The sequence below is a fragment of the Brachycentrus maculatus genome, unplaced genomic scaffold (genome assembly GCF_059751285.1).
Source record: "Brachycentrus maculatus isolate JH-2025_06_01 unplaced genomic scaffold, ASM5975128v1 h1tg000280l, whole genome shotgun sequence".
Taxonomy (NCBI): Eukaryota; Metazoa; Arthropoda; class Insecta; order Trichoptera; family Brachycentridae; genus Brachycentrus; species Brachycentrus maculatus.
This window is the reverse complement of record NW_028281031.1, coordinates 52,467-73,885: the sequence shown is the minus strand read 5'-3', so window position 1 is coordinate 73,885 and position 21,419 is coordinate 52,467. Positions and strand designations below refer to the sequence as shown.

At 31.4% G+C, this 21,419-nt stretch overlaps 1 protein-coding gene across 1 annotated transcript in view; it reads right to left on the bottom strand.

Annotated features, from left to right (window-relative positions):
* Window positions 1–21,419, bottom strand: part of LOC148305200 (carbonic anhydrase-related protein 10-like) — a 79,991-nt gene that overhangs the window by 30,194 nt on the left and 28,378 nt on the right. Inside the window, exons 2-5 of the mRNA XM_088267074.1 lie at window positions 6,636–6,915; window positions 5,735–5,782; window positions 5,330–5,466; window positions 1,665–1,856 (exon numbers count right to left, since the gene is read on the bottom strand). Coding sequence (XP_088123200.1) covers window positions 1,665–1,856; window positions 5,330–5,466; window positions 5,735–5,782; window positions 6,636–6,735 — 477 coding nt within the window. The 5' untranslated portion in view covers window positions 6,736–6,915. The remainder of the gene's footprint in view (window positions 1–1,664; window positions 1,857–5,329; window positions 5,467–5,734; window positions 5,783–6,635; window positions 6,916–21,419) is intronic.

Below are 21,419 nucleotides of genomic sequence, written 5' to 3'. Positions count from 1 at the left end.
TTAACTTCCGAAACATGTAGTCTATAATAAATCTCAAGTGGTAAAAAACGAAGTGTTTTCTTTAATCATTGTAACATGTCTTACCACAAAGTTAATGCCGAAACAATAAATAAAATAAAGGTTTTATAATAAAATAATTACACCTGGACTTAATTAATTCACTTTCTACCTTGTCACTTCCAACGAGAAGCGACCATCGACGGACACTGCTCTTGAAGACATGATCACTACTGGAATTTTTATCAAATTATAGACAGCAAATTAAATATCTTTGGCGAAAGTAATGAAAAGTTTTTTTGAGCAAAACTTGTTTTAACGGATGGGCTAACATAGTTTATATTTAATGCTGCCCGGGTTAGAATATTTTGTTAAGTTCTTACCTAATCCATTTTATTCCAGAAGTAAATCAATGCTTCTTTGATGAACAGTTGACGCATGTCCAGGACCATGTAGCTTCTAAATAGTTCATTGGATGTGTACAGTCTACGTGTTTGATAATATCTTAATAAGACGAAACGCGTCGTAGATTATCATTTTTTTAGACCCTTATCCGCACCCAATGGTGCATAGGGCACTGCGGCATATAAACGCAGTGTTATGTTGATCGTTTACACATGAAGGAAAGGTGATCAGCCCTCCGCTTCAGGTACCAGTCCAGTGTAATATTGAATAAATATTACACTGAAAAAAATAACTTATATTTATTTTAGCCCCCCTGGGAATCGAACCCGGGACCTCCAAAACGGTAGCCGAGCGTGCTGACCATTACACTACGGAGGCGGACATATCATTTATATGTAAATAAAAGTAGGATTCAATCTAATAACCGTGTTTAATTTTGGATATATTACCCAAAAATTAAATATGGATCTATACCAACTGTCTGCAGTTACAAAAAATAAGTGTACGGTTAATGGGTGACTTAGCTTATTTAAAGAGTAACGTTTAAAGATCAAATGGACTGACGGTCATGTAATGTAAATGAACATAAATAGGCGAAACAATTGGCACAATTTACGGGGCTGACGACCAAGTAACAAGTATTTGGACACACTCAAAATGTTGTAAATAAATTGTCTGGTCAAATTATAAGGTTAAATAATAAAAATTAAAATGGTATTTTCTGGCGTTTCTCATGTGTGTGATTATAATCCAGGATTCGGACCTCACATACTAATATAAGAGTTTCTGCTTAATAAAAAGCTTCTTTACATCTCACCAATAGATTTTGTCTAGTGAAGTTCTAGTGATTCAAGAACAAGGTTTCTAAATTGGTTCATATAATTGGCACAATATTAATTTTTATGTGTGTTTTTTTTAAATAAAATACAACTTACTAGACTCAAAAAATCTGTGTTTGATTTAAAATTAATACATAAATTAAAATGGAGTTCTACAAATTAAACGCCAAATCAATAAAAAAAAACATTTAATTCTATTAAAACGTATGTCAAATTGTATGTCAAAATTAAACACCACTTTGTGAGTACCACTTTATAAAATATATTTTATTCGAAAACTACAGATGCTTACTTTTCACCTGTAGATGTAAACATGTGTAGTTTTCGAAACTAGTCGTGTAATGAAATAAACTTATTAAATGGTATCATACAAGTGTTTTTTTAATAGAATTTTTTTTTATTTATTTTTGTTTTGAACCTTACCTCTCCTGGAAAGCTGTATCCTTGAATATGATGCTCAGACCCTCGATGGTTCTCCGTCCCATAGTGGATGTATATCTCCTCGAACTGGTATCTGTAGGCCAAAGGACCTCCAGAGATGTTCACGTGTTGCTTGGAATCCTTGTCGGCTCTGAACACCAGCGACTGCCCAGTGTTCTGAAGGATCCCGCTCACCTGAGAAAAAATACTTTGCATTAACTTACATGCCCCGCTGACAGTGATAGGGACTTTGAAAGCATTCGTAATTAAAATTAATAAAATTATATTTATTTATTCGACATTAACTTTGTGGAATGGCATGTTGAAAATACCACTTGATGAGTTTTATTTATTTATAAGACTAGTTTCAAAAACTTACAGATGTTTTCATCTTCTGGTAAAACTAACGAAAAAAAAATATATTAAGGGGTATATTTAGGTTAATAAATTAAGGAACAAGTGGTATATTCAAGTGTTTATTTATTTTTTTATTAAAATATTTATTTTGACCGAGAAAAACTTTGCATGCTTGGTTAAATACTTTTTAAAAGGATGATAATTTTTAAATGGAATTTCTTCGAAAGATATCTAGAGGATGACTTAAGAGTTCAGAGTATCATACATGATTAAAAGGTGAAGGACATTGGTACTATGAACTATGCTAGGACACAAAATGCTGAACCCACTTCTAGTGAAACATAAGGTATGTTGATGACAGCCAACAGTCCGCCTTCTCCTGAGTAGTGCAACGTGGTTTCTCCCAGCAATGAGCAAATACTGAGAAGTTCCCGATTAGCCCACACTAGATTATCCTTCCTATTTCCAACACGGGTTTAAATAAAATACCTTTGTATAATTTATTTTTATATTTGAAACGAAAACGTGAATTTCCATTTTAGAATTAAAATATAACATTGTTTTAAAATCACAATAAATATTTTATCATAAATTTTAATTAAAATTACAATCAAACACTGATTTTTTAAGTCTACTTAGTTGTATTTTATTGTTAAAAAACACTAAAAAATTTATTTTGTTACAATTGTTTCGCCTTGTTATAGCATTTTCAAACGAATGCCATAATTGCCACAGAATTCAATTTTATGTGTTATTTAACTATAAAGTATGTACAATTTAGTAGACTCAAAAAAACAGTGTTTAATTTTTATATTTAATATATAAATCAATAATTAAAATGTAACTTTGTTTTAAAATCACCATACATATTTTATTATAACCTAATTAAAATGTCTACAGGTTTCGAAGCTAACCGCCTCTCTATCAAGAATGATTAATACTAAAATACTATCTACATAACAAATTTTAAAATATTTTGACCGCTAGGCAAAACAGCTTGGGTAGATCTCAAGTGGCTTTATTTTTTGTGTTGATTAGCAGTAACAGTCAAAAGGGAACAGGGATGTTTTAATAACGGACTTTTAGAAAAACCGTTTAATTGTGTATTTATTAGTTGTTAATTATTATCAATTGCTTTTTTAATTTCTAATATTTCTAAGTAATCTAATTAAAATCCTCTGTTGCATATGTGTAATATATTTCTTTTTTCTTCTTACCTCTATCCGCACCGAATGGTGCATAGGGCACTGAATCATATTGACGCAGTGTTATTTTGATGGTTACTTACATGAACGTTACTTATACTGCAGAGGCAGACAAGAAATTATTTAGACCTTTGTTTTTATTTAAAATACAGGTCAACAACAATGTGAGTCGAAGCTCACATTGGTGAGATGTCAATATAAATATATTTTGAGTGGATAAATTCTAGATTTGTGAACAAAGATTTGGACACACTCAAAATATCGTATAAATCTAAAACGATTACAATTTTCTAAAAGTCGTACTAGCCACAGCTGCTGGCGGTACTTCACATGGGTAATTAAACTATCCGTTCGGGGGGTGTTCGGCCCTATCTATGGCGGGAGGCTCTACTCTGCAATATTAACCGTCACTATTTCCGGCTACAAGGGGCTTCCGGCGGATTACGACGGCCGAATGTAGGCTTTGCCTAAACTCGGAACGGAAATGCAACATTGGAGGGACTTGGCGAAAACGCCCCCGCACGAGGATTATTTTACGAATATCTGACGTCATGGCTTGATAAGTACCAACATGATAATTTAAGCGTTTTAAACTATACTTCTAAAATTCAATTAACGGGTAATTAATATAAAAATAATTACGTATTCGATGCTGCGCGAAACCTATCTTTATATGGCTTAGTACAATAAAACCTTGTGATGGGGATCGTACCTACAATGAAAAATGTAGTCCACCGTACAACATCACACATGCATTTGTGGAGGTCATCATCAAAACGTTACATTTCCATTATAAATGATTTTAAGTAATCAGGAATTCTAGCTTGAAAAATTGCTATATTTTGGTGCGATTTAATGATTTCATATTGGTTTAACACAGGATTGGTCACGTTTTGTTGCAACATTAATTAAGATTTCGATAGAATACAGTAAGCAGAACAGATTTGCATCTAAAAAATTTTTTGTGTAATATTGGAAATGTAACTTTTTGTGAGGACTTCTACATTTGAAGTACACAAAAACACACAGCAATTGAGTTACGCAATGTTTTCTGAGGCGACCCTCTAGTCTGACAAGCATTTCACGAGAGCCCTAAATATCGTTGTTAATTTTTTTTAATTTTTTTACATTAATGTTTATCCAACAATATATGTTTGTTTATAGAAATACGGAGAAGACCTACAGGTGCAGGTAAAAAAAATATGTATTATATGTACAAGGAGAATTATTTTTTGATAAATGTTGGTATAAGAGATATGGGTATGTTGCTGACAGAAGTGAGAACAACATCCCACAACCGTGTGAAAACCCACGTAGTCTGGCAAGCGGTCATGCTACAATAGTCTCTCCTTAAAAGCAGTCACTTACTTAGAGCTCCTAGTAGTATGTAGAATAAACCGAAGTCAAAGAACTAGCAATATTTTACTGATAACCTTCCACTTCTTGATCCCACAATAGTTGGCAAATCAAAAGTCATGGTTTTAGAAAGAGACAAATTTAGATCTGGGTGTAAATTAGTACCAAATAGAGTAATTATGGAACAGATATATAAATGTTCAATTTATTCCACAAAGACTATTTGTTAGATGTTAATTACCTCAATTTGTGAAGGTTTAAAATTTTGCTTGGATTGTTTATCGAAGAGACAAATTTAAGCTCATTTTGCTTGTAGACGTATCACTCATGTAGTACATGCTTGCTAACTTTTAACTTTTTCATGTTTTTAAGTTTTTTATTTTATTAAAAAAAAGTTTATAAATATTTTTTTCTAATAGTCAAGTAATTTGTATTTTGGTATTTTATATTAACACTATTTTTCTCGATCTACTTCTTATATCTATTGTATTCTTGCCAGTGTCCTTTACTATTCTATTTTACTATGACCTAAATTATATTGTGTACCCACACACAGGCCATGCCTTTGTGGGATCTTTTTTTGTATTAATATTTTATTCATATATTTTTGTATTTGAATTTTTGTCATATTTGTATAACGCAAAAGAATTTAAAATAAAGAAAGAAAAAAGATAGATGGTTTCGTATATTTAGGAAGTATGTTTTCTAAGGTTGAAAGAAAGTAATATTTTTTTTATAAAATGCCCTTACCTTATGCTTGTCGAGATGGATATTTCGAAGCCCCGGGTCGAAAAGTAGTTTTTCAGGTTCTACGTTGATAGGACTCTGTCTTCTTCCCTTATTGCACATGTTCCACTGTGGATTTATTAGACCCCAAAAATTAGGACCTAAAATATAGAAAAAAAAAACATCATATATATTTCTTAAAATTTAGTGTGACACGTGTTTTGATGCATTCAATGTATACATTATTGTAATAGTTGTCTTTACCAAGTAAAATTTAAATTCAGAAAGGATAGAAAAATAAAGTGATTGGCAAATCAACTTTTGAAATAATCACTAACTTAACTTACGTATTAAAAGTTTGAAAAATGCATACGTTAAAAAATATTGAATAAATTAAAATGATTAATAATAATTTTAAGCTTATGTTACCTGATATTCCATCGTATGTCCACCATTCTTCCCAACTTGCAGATATATCTAAAAAAAATATATCATTTATTATATTTATTGTAAGTGAATATTTTCATAATTAAAATGTAACTTTGTTTTAAAATCACTATAAATATTTTATTATAACTTAATTATAATGTTTACCGGATTCGAAGGTAACCGCTTCTTTATCAAGACTGATTAACATTTTAATTTTAAAATGAAAAAATTACAATGTGCTTCAAATATAAATTATATGAATATTTTTAATTCAAATTTATAAAAATGTTTACTTTAAACTTTGTATTTAATGTTACAATCAAACACTGATTTTTAAGTCTTCTAAGTTGTATTTTATTTTTAAAAAACGCTTAAAAATAAGTTTTGTTACAATTGATATAGCATTTTCAAACAAATGCCACAATTGTCACAGAATTTAATTTGATGTGTTTTTTAACTATAAAATACAATTTAGTAGACTCAAAAAAACAGTGTTTGATTTTAACATTTAATATATAAATTAACAATGAAAATGTAACTTTGTTTTAAAATCACTAAAAATATTTTATTTAAACTTAATTATAACTTCTACCAGTTTTGAAGCCAACAGCTTCTTTATCAAGACTGATTAATACAGATGATCTATTAAATCAATCAGTCTTGATAAAGAAGCGGTTAGCTTCGAAACGGGTTGACATTATAATTAAGTCATAATAAAATATTTTTAGTGATTTTAAAACAAAGTTACATTTTCTTTGTAAAATGGAAAATCACAATGTTAGTGCTTCAATATAAATTATAGATATTATATAAATTAAAAAGAAGAATGAATTTCACAAATTGAACGTCAAATCCATAAATTAAATTAAAACAACTAAATATACAAAATGTGTATTCTTACCTTTGATTAGGAAAGATAGTATAATGAGAAAAAGACACCATCCTCCCCTATTGCACCAAAATTTATTTCTATCACTAGTAAGTCTTTGTGAATAAATCATTTTAACTCAAAAAAATATTATTTTTTTAGCAAAATACATTGCTCATACTCGACAGTTAATATTATTTTGTCATTTTTGAAAAAAACTTTGAGAAGAACTGGTTTTTAAATCACTGCCACTCGCACTTTTAATCGCACATTGTCCTGTTGAATTTGTTTGTAGTTTGTTGAATTTCAGAACCTGAGGACAAAGAAAAGAGTTGATTATTAATAAATTGTGGGAAAAAAACTACAATCATTATTTTTTTTAAAAGATATATAGATGTCAATATCGAAATGAACGGAATCAAAGAATTCACTCCATTTTCGAACTGAAAAAACATAAGTATATAATCTGGGTATTCTCCATTTATGAGTTATTTTTACATATTTGACATTTCAACAAAGATGAAGAATATGGAAGTCTGGAAATTCACAGGGCTAAATAAAATAAAATAAATTACTCAACATTTAAAACAGCCTAAAACGCACATGGGGATGAAGGTAATGATTAAAGGATAAATACAATATCTGAAATTTGAGTAGCCTTGTTGTTTATCATGGGTAGAATGGTGAATGTAATGTGGTGGTGGTAATAAAATGATCAATTAAACCAGTCTATGGCAAGTCGTAAGTCCTGTAAATGACCAGACTTACAAGATATCTTCAACTTTTCGAGATGCCAATAAAAAAATGTGTAAATGAAACACCTCATTCGGGATCAGACAAAATTAGCATTAAAAAAAATTAGAAATGATAAAATTTACGACTTTTTAGATGAATACTTCCGTACTCCTCTGCAAATCTCCAGTCATCCATATTCTTCTTCATCTTTGTTAAGATAAATACCCAGTCTTCCATATAATTATTATTCTTTTAACCCTTATCTGCACCCCACTGGTGCATAGGGCACTGCGTAATATAAACGCATTATTATCTTGACCGTTTACACATGAAGGAAAGGTGATCAGCCCTCCGCTTCTGGTACTAATCCAGGGAAATATTGGATAAATATTAGAGTAAAATAATCACTTATATTTTTTTGACCCCCTGGGAATCGAACCCGAAATCTCCAGAACGATAGCCGAGCGTGCTGACCATTACACTACGGAGGTGGACATGAGATATTACAAAAAAAACACTCCTTATTATTCTTTGTTCACTTTGTGTAATACTAATTTTATAAACACTTATTCGTGACTACCGATTTCGGAATATCATTCCATCATCAGGTAATTAAATTAAAATTATTACGATTTAAAATTTGTATAAAAATGAAAAATTACTCTTACAGAACACCCACATTTGGACAAAACCCACATTTGTGAACAAAGATTAAGACACGGTCACAATATAGGGAAAATAAGTCAATTTGTTGGGGATTATAAATGAAGATTGGGGTCTCAACATTTATATGAAGCCAGTCCATTAACCCTCTCGGTCCCGTGGAACGGATGAGCGAACAGCCCGCTAAATGGGGTGTCGCTCGTTTGCCAGACGAAACGATTTAATAAACACATAATTACGGGCGCGAGGGGGTTAAACAACAGTCTAAGGAACTGGGGGGGTAGGGGTGAATAATAAACTACTTCATTTGAAATTACTTTGTGGTGGGAGAACCCATGATTACAGGATATTATGAAGGATGTTATCATGCTCTATTTAATTGTGTTATTATTGTTTCACATTTTTTGAATTAAATTTTACTTGGTGAATACCTCTATTACTTTATGTATTAATTTTTAAATCAAACAAAGATTTTTTGAGTATACTGAGTTGTATTTTATTAACGAAAATACATAAAAAAATAAAATTGTGACAATTGTTTCGCCTAGTTATGTCATTTTCAAACGAATGTGAAGACCAAATGGACTGACGGTCCTTATGTAGCTATACAAGTCAAAGTGAAATTTTTAACATGTGCAGCAATACGCTTATTGCTTTAATTGTGATAGTGATTTAGACTAATTATTGTTTGACATTTTGTAAATAAAATTTTACTTCAAAAATACCACTTCTTCTTAAAATGTATAGTGACACGTTTTTAAACAAAACTTATTATTTGCCAAATATTGATTTCGACCAATAACTGTTTGACACTTTTTAAAATAAAATTTCACTTGTTAAAAACCACCATTACATTAAATGTATAATGACACATTTTACGATGCATATCTCATCATTATTAATCATAATATTTGCCTAATGTACACTCAATGAAGTGAAGCATGGATTTGGCAAAAGAAAGATAAAAGTAGACTGAATGCAGTCGAAATGAGATCCTTCAGATACATGTTCAGCAAAACCTTGTATGATAGATGTTCAAATGGTGATAAAAGGAAATAATAATTATCTATGAAATAAAGAAAGGTATGTTTGATAGTTTGGGCAAACGAAGTATTAATTAGAACAATGATTAAAGAAAACACTTGTTTTTTACCACTTGAATTTAATTATAGACTACATGTTTCAAAAGTTAAACTTCCATCACTCAGGTCTGTATAATAACTATTATAACTATTAATAGTTATTATACAGACCTGAATGATGGAAGTTTAACTTCTGAAACATGTAGTCTATAATAAAACTCAAGTGGTAAAAACGAAGTGTTTTCTTTAATCATTGTAACATGTCTTACCACAAAGTTAATGTATAAACAGATTTCTTAAAAACTTTTCAGAAATATTTCAATTTATTTATTGATTTGGCGTTTTGTATGTAGGACTCCATTTTAATTTATGTATTCATTTAAAATCAAACAAAGATTTTTTTGGGTCTACTAAGTTGTATTTTATTAACAAAAACACATAAAATTAAAATTGTGACATTTGTTTCTACCAAGACATTCGTTTGATAATACCCTAAAAAGGAGAAACAATTGTCACAATTTAAATTTTTATGTGTTTTTGTTAATAAAATACTACTTAGTTTACTCAAAAATCCATGTTTAATTTAAAATTAATACATAAAATAATATTTCAATTACTGTGTATTGCATCCAGGAAAATTTACATCGATTTCGAACAAAACACAATTTCTCTCGTTTGCTTTGAATGCAGATATTATCTCCGTATATAGTGGAGAAGCTTTTAAGCCACTAGTGCTTTAATTCAAACAGTTGATACATAAAACATCAGCTATTAATCTATCGATTTTCCCAGCTTTCATTTTGCCTATTAAACCGGGAACAATGGAGCTTTAAAATTTAAATGCAATTACATTAAAAGCTTTCAACATTTATTAGTGCGGCTCAAGGAATGTACCGGGTAACAAAGCTACAGAGAATGTTACAAATCAGATTACATATTCATGATTAAAATTAATGCTTCCGCCTTAATAATTTGTCCTTCGTTATAAAGATCTATTAAATAGTTGGAATCGACGTATTTAATTCCTGTTATTATGTATTGTAACCCATATAAATAAAGACAGTCTGTCTTTGCGTTTAACGGTAAGCGCTTCTTCTTCTTCTTCTTCTTCTTTTAGGACTAGATCCTGTCATTCTAGTGTCGGTCCTTGGAGGTGGAAGACCAGCTATCCTTCCATCGTTTAGGTGGTCTTCCTGGGGGTCTGATCCCACCTATGCTGCTGTCCGCTGCCACCCTCACCACTCGATCCGAACTCGCTCTTCTCACATGATCTCTCATGATCTTAACGGTAAGCTCATTTATATAAAATGTGCTGGAGGTCCTTAGTTCGATTCCTGCGTGAGATATTAACAATAAATATGGGAAGGATATGGAAGCCTGGGCATTTACGGGGCTGACGAACGTCATAAGTTGGTTTAAGTGATCACTTTACACACGTGTAACATTCACCAATTCTACCCATTACTGACAGCCACACTACTCAAATTCTTGGAAGTTCTATATATATGAACCAATTTTGAAACATTGTTCTTGAGTCACTAGAACTTCACTAAAGACATCTATTAGTGAGATGAAAAGAAGCTTTTTTATTGAGCAGAAACTCTTTTATGCCCAGACTTCCATATCCTTCTTCATCTTTGATGAGATGTCAAAAAATAATATTAAAATAACTTCTGTAATTGGAGATAATCCAGATTATGTGAACAAGCATTTGGACATACTCAAAATGTTGTAAATAAATATGGGAGTCGAACACTGCAATATATCGTTCCGAACATTTTTAATTTGTTGCCGACGGATGTTAGAGGTCGAAATAAAATATGGAACAAAGGCAAAATAAAGGAATGGGTACATGATCAAGAGTTAAAAAAAACTAACTAACCATCACGCCGCTACTCCGCAGGGGTAGACAGAGAGAATAGAACGCCACACCACTGTGTTTTTGCAAACAATCTTTGCCTCGTAGAAGAGGCGAAGATTTATGCACCTGACTTGAATACTTTCAAGTATTTAGAGTACTCGATCATGCCAAGTTTTTTTCCGGTCTTTTTCTGCTTCTATTTTCAACAACATTCGCCTCACAAATAATATATTGTCCATTCTTTACTCATTAATACGAAATTTGTTTTTTTTATTATTATTATTTCATTATAATAGCATAATGTAACATATTAAATTTCAAATAATTTAAAATCGATACATTTAAACGTTACTTTTGATCACCCCTTATAATAACGGTTTCATGTTCCATAAGTTGAATTATTAATATTATTCCCAAACCCTTTTTCAGCCTTGGTACATCAAATTGATTTTGTGATCGAAGAACCGGATGTTCTGTTACGTATTATAAAATAGCATTAAAATCCTCCAAATCCTCAAATGTATGATATTTCAAAAACTACTTAGTAAGAATTAAATTGTTAGGAATGTGGGTACGTTGGTGACACTTTAGCGACGACAACATACCCTCAATCGTTTGCATACCCGCATAGTCTGCCAAGTGCATTCTAGATTTGTCTCTCCTAGAAATCTGTCACACAGTATTTTTTTTTACAATTAAACACTTGAATATACCACTTAAGGAGTTTTATTTCTATAAAAGACTAGTTTCGAAAACTTACAGATGTTTTCATCTTCTGGCAAAATTAAAACTAACGAACAAAAAATTAATTTAGAGGTATATATAGGTTTTTGTCTGCCTCCATAGTGTAATAGTCAGCACGCTCGACTATCATTCTGGAGGTCCCGGGTTCGATTCCCAGGAGGGGGGTCAAATAAATATAAGTGATTTTTTCACTCTAATATTTATTCAATATCACCCTGGACTAGTACCTGAAGCGAAGGGCTGATCACCTTTCCTTCATGTGTTAACGATCAAGATAACACTGCGTTTATATGCAGTGCCCTATGCACCACTGGGGTGTGGATAAGGGTTAAAATATAGGTTAATTAATATAGGAAAGGGAGCGGGGGTTAAGGAAGAAGATTTTATGTAAAAGGAAACATAGATAATAATGGTGACGTATTTTGAAACAGTATTTTATTAATTAACGTTTTATCTGAATTTAAATTTGTATGCATTTGTAAATTTTCTAAATTATTCATGACTTGGGTTTAATTCCCCCCCCCCTTCCCTTTATTTATTTAAATTCGTCATACGAGGCATCACTCTATATTCGCAATAAAATTGTCAGGCATGGAGTACACCCCTGATTTTCAGAATAAATTTTAGAGTAGAGAATAAAAAACACAATCTAAATTTTCAAGCCTACAGGTTTCATTAACACGTATGTTTATACCTTGAGGGCTTAAAGCTGCGTTCATACAATTGTATTATAAATTAAGTTAACTTATGAAGTATTTGTTTGGAGATTCATTGCATACTGACATCTGGAAAAACCTTTCCTGAAATTATTATGATTCCCGCAGAGGAAATATTCAACAAATTATAACTTGCGACAGTCAAATTATATGCTTGAACAACCCTTACATATGCATTTCAAATATTTACTCTCGCATAACACAAGAAGATCAATACTATTTAAATACATGTTTTAAATGTAACTTTCACAATGCTACATGAATTCCATTTTGTTCCTTGAATATTTTTTGCAGGTACTTTGTGGCACATTTTATAAACTTTTTTAAATTAAACACCTTTGTTTTAACCACTTTTTTTTATTATATGTATACTTTAACCTACCTGTTTCAACAATAACCTTATCATCATCAGGGCTTATTAAATTCTAAAACATTAAAAACATTAAATAATTTATTTTTTTTTAAATTAGTATTTTAATGTTTCCAATGCTTTAGAATTAAATTAACTGTGACGATGACAAGGTTATTATCGAAACCGGTAGGTTAAAGTGTACTAATAATAAAAAAGTGGTTATAACAAATTTGTTCAATTTTATAAAGTTTATAAAAACCATTTTGAATTCAAATGTTTTTAATATAACTTCAACAGTGTTAGATGAATATCATTATAATTTATGTGTTAAAATAACCTTATCAATTGTAGATGAATACCATTTTAAGAAATGTTTTATTAAAATTAAAACTTCACCAATGTAAAATGAAAACCGTTTCAATTAATATTTTAAAAATAACTTAAACACGTTACATGAATACTATTTCGTATTATTTTTGTTTTATCTCACCAAAGATAAAGAAGAATATGGAAGTCTGGGCATTTACGGGGCTGACGACCGTCATAGGCTGGTTTAATTAACTCCTGTAATTGGAGATAATCCAGACTTGTGAACAAGTATTTAGACACAATAAAAATATTGTAAATACCATTTCAATTAATGTTTTAAATTAAACTTAATTCATGGTGAGTGTTTATATACTTGTTTTATTAACATTTTTGTAAAAAAAAGTAAAAATTACTAACCACAAAGTAAATGCTTTAAATATTAATAATATTTAGAATAAATTCAAATACAAAACCACAATAATACTTCATTAAAAATTAAATAATAACTTGATTCCCTTTGCTTATGATTTGAAATAATGTTCTACTTTGTAAATGATACTTTTATTTGACAAAAATTAAGCTCTTACTTAATGCGAACAGCAAACAACCCTTAATAATTTTTGACCAACCGAAAACCACAATGTTTGGCATCAATGTCCTTAACTATTGAAAATGTCCTTTTAATTGATGCAAACAAAACCAACCCCCTTTGTCCGTCTACTTCAAGACTGACATCTATTGAGTTGAACCGAAAATTAGGGTTATTACAACACCTTGAGAACCAGCATACTTATTACATTTTTTTTACTTGTATATTTTTTTAGCTTTCACAATTTTTATAATTTATTTTAAAAAAATATCCTGTTATATACTTTTTTATTACATACGTATCATTTCATTCCAAATTTGTTGAAATATCGAAATTTTTAATGAATTAAGAAACAAAATAACTATCCAAACATTACGCTGCTTTCGCGCAGGGGTGGGCAGAGAGAATATAACGTTTGTAATATATGTTTGTTTGAGAATATATGTCTTTGCAAACATTTTTCGACATTTCCACATTCAGGCATCTCCTCATACATTCCTGCTGATTATTTTCTTGACCTGGCCACTTTGAGTATTTGAAATACTTGATCGTTTTCTTCAGTCTTCTTCTGCTTCTTTCCAATTACATTCGCCTCATAAATTCGTTTTACACGTCCAAACCATCTCAATGTTAAAATACGTACATATATATATATATATATATATATATATATATATATATATATATATATATATATATATATATATATATATATATATATATATATATATATATATATATATATATATATATATATATATATATATATATATATATATATATATATATATATATATATATATATATATATATATATATATATATATATATATATATATATATATATATATATATATATATATATATATATATATATATATATATATATATATATATATATATATATATATATATATATATATATATATATATATATATATATATATATATATATATATATATATATATATATATATATATATATATATATATATATATATATATATTTGAAACAGCGCTGGGGATGATTGTGTTAAAGGGTAGGAAATAAGGGATGTACACAACATGTTTAGATGTTTACTCGTGACCTCCATTCGGTCATTAGGGGGTCGGAACATCTGGAACCCTAACGAGAAAACTTTCTGCTTTCCTCCGGTCAATGAATGTCTGATGTGTGACCCGTGAACATGACAACTGTGACTAGGCAATGTTTACTCGGCGATACTATGTACTTTACCTAAACTCTATCCCGAATACAAAAATGCCATTATTTTGTTTAATGGAGAAAAAACATTCAGGTTTTACCTAAATCTGTTGCACAGTTAAAAGTTTAAAAAGTGGCTTGATGTTTATTTTTAATACACTTTTATTATATTTTTAAATTTTTAAATCGATCTCCTGAAAAATCAAGTTTTTTGATATATGACGTTGTTGAAAGGAGTAAGCGTGTTCTGTTATGTGATTAATCATATATCTAGGATTTGCAAAAAATTGTATTAAGTGGTTGTCAATTATGGGCACGAGTGTTAAGTGATCACTTAATCAGCTAATGACAGGTTACTACTACTACTACTACTACTACTACCATCACGCCGTTTCCCCGCAGGGGTAGGCAGAGAGGATGGAACGCCACACTCTTCTGTCCTGACATACACTCCTAGCCTCCTTCACATCCATACATCTAGTCATACATGCCCTCCGATTACGCAGACTTTTGACACCGCCAGATTTTAGATGTATTATATTCTATTTGACGTATGACTCAATTTTTGTATTTTCTATATTTTTTTACTTAATTGTGATCGTATATGAAATACCCTATTAGTTTTTAAATAAACCGCAGTTTGGTGAAAACCATTTAAATAAATTTTAAAATAGGATAAAGTTTTGAACCTTTAGATGTATACGGTAACACAAAACTCGAAGTATACAAAAATGGCATTATTTTATTTATGTTTTTTTTTATATCTCGTTAAAATAATGAGTGTTGTAATGTTTTTTGTCTTCAAGGAGTGTGGAGTGTTTAGGTTGGATTAGGTCAAGTTTCTCTCCAATGCTGAAGGTACCGGGTTCGATTATCAGGGGGGTCGATTTAAATCAGTGATTTTTAACAATATTATCCTCGACTGACTACATTGCCTTATGAAATTTTCACCAATTTGACGATTATTTTGAGATGGTCGACCATTTGGTGAGAATAAGGATCACAGTTTATGAATAAGTGTATTATATATTTTAAATTTTATTTATCGTTTTGGCGTTTACATTGTGGTAAGACATGTAAAAATCATTAAGGAAACGCTTGTAAATCATTAAGGAAACGCTTGTTTCTATACCATGTGAGTTTATTAATGACTACTAGTGTCGGAAGTTAATCGTCCATCGTGTCAAGTCTGAATAATAACTCAAAGTTAAGAGTTATTATTCAGACCTGACGATAGAAGTTTAGCTTCCGATACTAGAAGTCATTCATAAACTCAAGTGGTATAAAAACAAATGCTTCCTATCATTTTAATATTTTTTTATAACGAAATGCCAATTATTCTGGCAATTTGTACTTCAAATATAACCATAACGCTGAATAAGCAGAGAAAATAGAACACATCACTCAAAAAGTCATCGGGCTGACACATATCATATATTGCAACATTGTTAACAGAGCCAATCAAGTCATGACATTTTGACAATAATTTTAAAGATCACAGCGGCTTTAGTGATCTCAGTTTTGTAATGTTAAAAACTAAAAATAAAATAAACTGATCGTTGAACGTGTACTGATAGAACATAAGTAAGTGATTCAAGAACAATGTTTCGAAATTGGTTCATATAAATAGAACTTCCAAGAATTTGTGTAGTGTGGTTGTCAACAATGGGTAGAATTGGTGAATGTTACAAGTGTGTAAAGTGGTCACTTATACCAGCCTATGACGGTCGTCAGCCTCGTAAATACCCAGACTTCCATATTGAAAAATAACTCCTGTAATTGGAGATAATTCAGATTTGTGAACAAGTATTTGGACACACTCAAAATGTTGTATCTCATAAAATAAATAGGAAAACATATCTCTTTTCTGATTAAGCTTTTGTAATTAATAATTAAAGCAATAAGCAAATATTGTTATTAAACTTTTAAATTAGCTTTACCGGAAGATGCCCCCAGTGTGAGTGCGCGCGAAGTTAAGACAAATATTCGCCTAATTTTGTTCTTCATTCTCCACCCCTATTCCCTGCGACTACCCCCGTGTCCGAAGGCTGATTCAGTTTGTAACAGGATGCCAGAAGGCTGTATGAATGTACGCAAGTATAGAGGTTCATTGTAGAGACGTGTTAGGGTTGACACAAATAAATTCAATTTAAATTTGAATGTTAAATATGACACAAAAACCGTAATGTCTTTTTTACCTCATTCCCTATATAAGACGTTTCTTGATTATGTAACACTGCAGAACATATGAAATAATTTCGCTCGCTTTATTTATTTGTTTTTTATTTCCCGATTCGTATTCTATTATTCGTATTATTTGTATTCGTTCACCTCCGTAGTGAAATGGTCAGCGCGCTCGGCTACCGTTCTGGAGGTCCCGGGTTCGATTCCTAGAGGGAAGCCTAATAAATATAGGTGATTTTTTTCACTGTTATATTTATTCAATATTACCCTGGACTGGTATCTGAAGCGGAGGGCTGATCACCTTTCCTTCGTGTGTTATGATCAAGATAACACTGCGTTTATATGATGCAGTGCCCTATGCATCATTGAGGTGCAGGTTAGGGTTCGAAAATGAAATTATTACGCAAAGCCAACGAATTTTAATTTAAAGCAGTTTAAATGCATTTTTTGTCATAATTTATATGTAATAACTTATCTTTTGTATGTACCTACGTTTATTTTACCTTGTACGAGTCTATATTGAGCCAAAGTATGAAAGAATAGAGCGGCTGATCTGCACTGCTTCACCTTTTTGTCCATACAATACGTCTTTGAAAACGCTTTAGTAAATATGTAAACCTACCTTGTATTTATAAACAGGGTACAAACACTTAATGAAATTTAAAAAATACACATGAATCGTTTTAAACTAGTTTTCAAAATTCATTTATTCGGCAGTCACTTTGTGGTGAAATCTATCTATTTTAAATTTAAATAAAACAAAAGTTTAACTTGATAAATATCACTTTTAATATTAATTATATTGAAACTTATAATGATCTGCCTCCGTGGTCTAATAGATAGCTACCGCGCTGGAGGTCTTGAGTTCGATTTCCAGAGGGAAGAAGAAAATAAACATTAGTGATTTAACACTCTTATATTTATTTAATTTTACCCTGGACTGGTCCCCGGAGCGGAAGCGTGATAACTTTGCATTTATGTAAATAACTATGCATACTCTCCCCTGACCTGTTTAACATCTATGGGGAATACATCATGCGCAGGGCTCTCTACGAATGGAATGGAGGAGTGTCCATTGGTGGCGTAAAGCTGTCCAATATACGATATGCGGACGACACAACACTTCTGGCCAAAGACCCAAAAGAGATGGTAGATCTCCTTAAACGAGTAGAGATTGAGAGCAAGGCACTGGGACTAGAGATTAACCAAAGCAAGACCAAGATCATGATCATAGATCGATCTAAGAAGTTTGGTGATCTCGGGAACTCACTGGAAGGTTTAGAGATAATAAACGAGTTCCAGTTCCTTGGATCTCAAATCAGCAATGAAGGAACTTGTGAAGGAGAGATTAGACGTCGTATCGCCATCGCCAAAAGTGCCATGTCTAAGCTAGACAAAATTTGGAAAGACCGGGGTGTGAGTAACAACACCAAGATGAAGCTTGTCAGGAGCTTGGTCCACTCCATTTTTCTCTATGCTGCTGAAACATGGACTATAAAAGCAGCAGAAAGGAGAAAAATTGATGCCTTCGAAATGTGGTGTTGGAGGCGCATGCTCCGAATTCCATGGACAGCTAGACGCACCAATGAGTCCATTCGCCAGGAACTACGCTTGGATGGCTTGTCTCTGGCCAATATCTGTACCCGACGGATTCTCCAGTTCTTTGGACACGTTGCGCGTGGCAACGAGGATAGCCTGGAACGACTAGTTGTGATCGGTAGCCTGGAGGGAAAGAGAGGGAGAGGAAGATCCCCCACACGATGGACCGATCAAATTAAGGCAGCAGCAGGCACCTCAGTGGTTGGAGCGCTACGTGCAGCGCAGTCAAGGGATAACTGGAGAAGAGTCAATGCTTCTGCAAGGGTCACAACCCTCAGCAATGAGGATTAAGACGGAGAAGAAGAATGTAAATAACAGATACAGTGCTCAATGCACCATTGAGTGCGGTAAGAAAAAGAAGAATGAGAGGGTAAAAAAATGCATACTGTTATATTTTACAACATTTTGAGTGTGTTCAAATACTTGTTCACAAAATCATTTCTAGTGATTCAAGGACAAGGTTTCTAAATTGGTTCAAATATATAGAACTTATAGAATTTGAGTAGTGTGGTTGTCAATAATGGGTAAAATTGGTGAATGTTACACATGTGTAAAGTGATCACTTAAACCAGCCTATGACGGTCGTCAGCCCCGTTAATGCCCAGACTTCTATATTATTCTTCATCTTTGATGAGATGTCAAAAAATAATCTGTTTTATTTTATTACTTGTCAATCTAATAACCGTCCATTTTCCCACTACGCACGCAATCATCAGAAACAAAATAAAATTCCGGAAGCTGTGACAACCCTAATGTAAGGGTGACGGCTAGAACGGAACCGGATCGAGAACAATGCAGAGTTCCCGCCAAAACCTTACGGGATTCACAAAGCGCTGGAAGGGCGCGTTTGGCGGGAAAATGATACAAGGCTAACTGGAAATAACATTTCCACCCTTATTTTATCAATATCTTAAATAATATTCAATTAAAGACATGTTTTAATTGTTTCTGATACATGATAGAAGTTTATGTGTGATATAAGGAAAAAATACAAGGCTGAGATAAGCATGGACACGTGAATCGAATGAGTGAAGAAATAAAAATAAACGAAATTATTAGGAGCAGAAAAAGACTGCGAAAAATTTGACATAATCAAGTATTTCAAATACTTCAAAGTAACGTTCACCAATTTCACCCATTATTGACAACCACACTATTTAAATTTTTGGAAGTTCTATATACATATGAACCAATTGCGAAACGTTGTTCTTGAATCATTAAAACTTCACTAGTGACATCTATTGTTGAGATGAAAAGAAGCTTTTTTATTGAGTAGATACTCTTTTATTAGTATGTGAGTTCCGAATCCTAGATTATAATAATTTACTTCAGAAACGCCAGATAATATAATTTTTATTATTTTAGCTTATAATTTGATCAGTAAATTTATTTACAACAGTTTAAGTGTGTCCAAATACTGGTTCACAATTTTTTTATTATTGGCATGTTTCACTCAATTTTAGGTGCTTTGCCTTTAATATGTATTTTTTTAAATAAAACAATTTACATGGTAAATGTAATTGGTTATATAAGCAGAGAAAGACCGAGGAGAACTTGGCATTATCGAGTATTTCAAATACTTGAAAGTAGTCAGGTCAGGAGTCGGAATAATCGGTGGGTACTTATTAGGAGATGCATGAATTTAGAAGAATTGAAGTTCGTTTGCAAATACAGATTATGTGGTTCTTTTCTCTCTGCATACACCTGCGCGAAACGAAGTGATGGTTGGTTAATTACTTTATATTTAATTAAAGACAATTTAATTAGCATATGCTGTGATGCTTTTCTTCGGCACCTTCTATGGTCGAGTTTAAGAGAGACCTTTAAGGATTTAATGGAAAAATTAATGTGTATTGAATGATCAATAACACGAACCTATGACAGATCGTAAGCCCTTAAAATACTCAGACTTCTATATTCTTCTTCATCTTTGTTAAGATATCAATAAATTTCAATTTGAAAAAATATTTTCACAGCGCAAAAGCCGAAAATAAAAGGAAATCAATTCATTGTTATAATGCCCATTTTGAAAACAGGATATCAAGCATGTTAAAAATGGTATTCTCCGAATCAGGTTGTACTTCCGGTTGAGCGGGAAGCAAGGCTGCCTCCCGGAAGTGACGACTAGCACACCCTAGCGTCGGCCATTGAAAAGTAAATATGGGCGATGGTTTTATGATATCTGAGCTCTAAATATTTGAAAGGGTTAATATAAGGGTGGGGTAGGTTCATTATTAGTACGGTAAGCAATTTAAGAGTTTTTGAATGATTTTGTATTTTTTTACCATTTATTTACATGGGCTAACTTCGGCCAGTAATTAATAATAAATCCTAGAAAAATATTTAAAAACGCCGTATGAAAATAAATTCGTTTTAATATTTGAATAAAAATGCAAGTTGGACAACAGATTGAATTATTTTGTATTTGTTGACCATTTATTTGATTTGGGCTAAGGTGAGCCAGTTATCAATAATAAATCCCTGAAAAATATTTAAAAAACGAGGACTGTAAATAATAATAATTTCGTTTTAATATTTTAATGCTGTAATGTAGGGATGGACAATTGTGATATTTAAATAGTTTGAATAGTTTTGTATTTTTTTAAACTTTATTTGCTACGGGCCAAACTCGGCTGGTTTTTTATCAAAAAAGTATTCTCGTCATTCCGAAATAATATACATAATAATATATCACATCATATCTTAGTTATCACAATTAATATTAGTAAAACCAATCAATGACAATGAAAATATTGAATAAACCATTTTTTATAAAAAT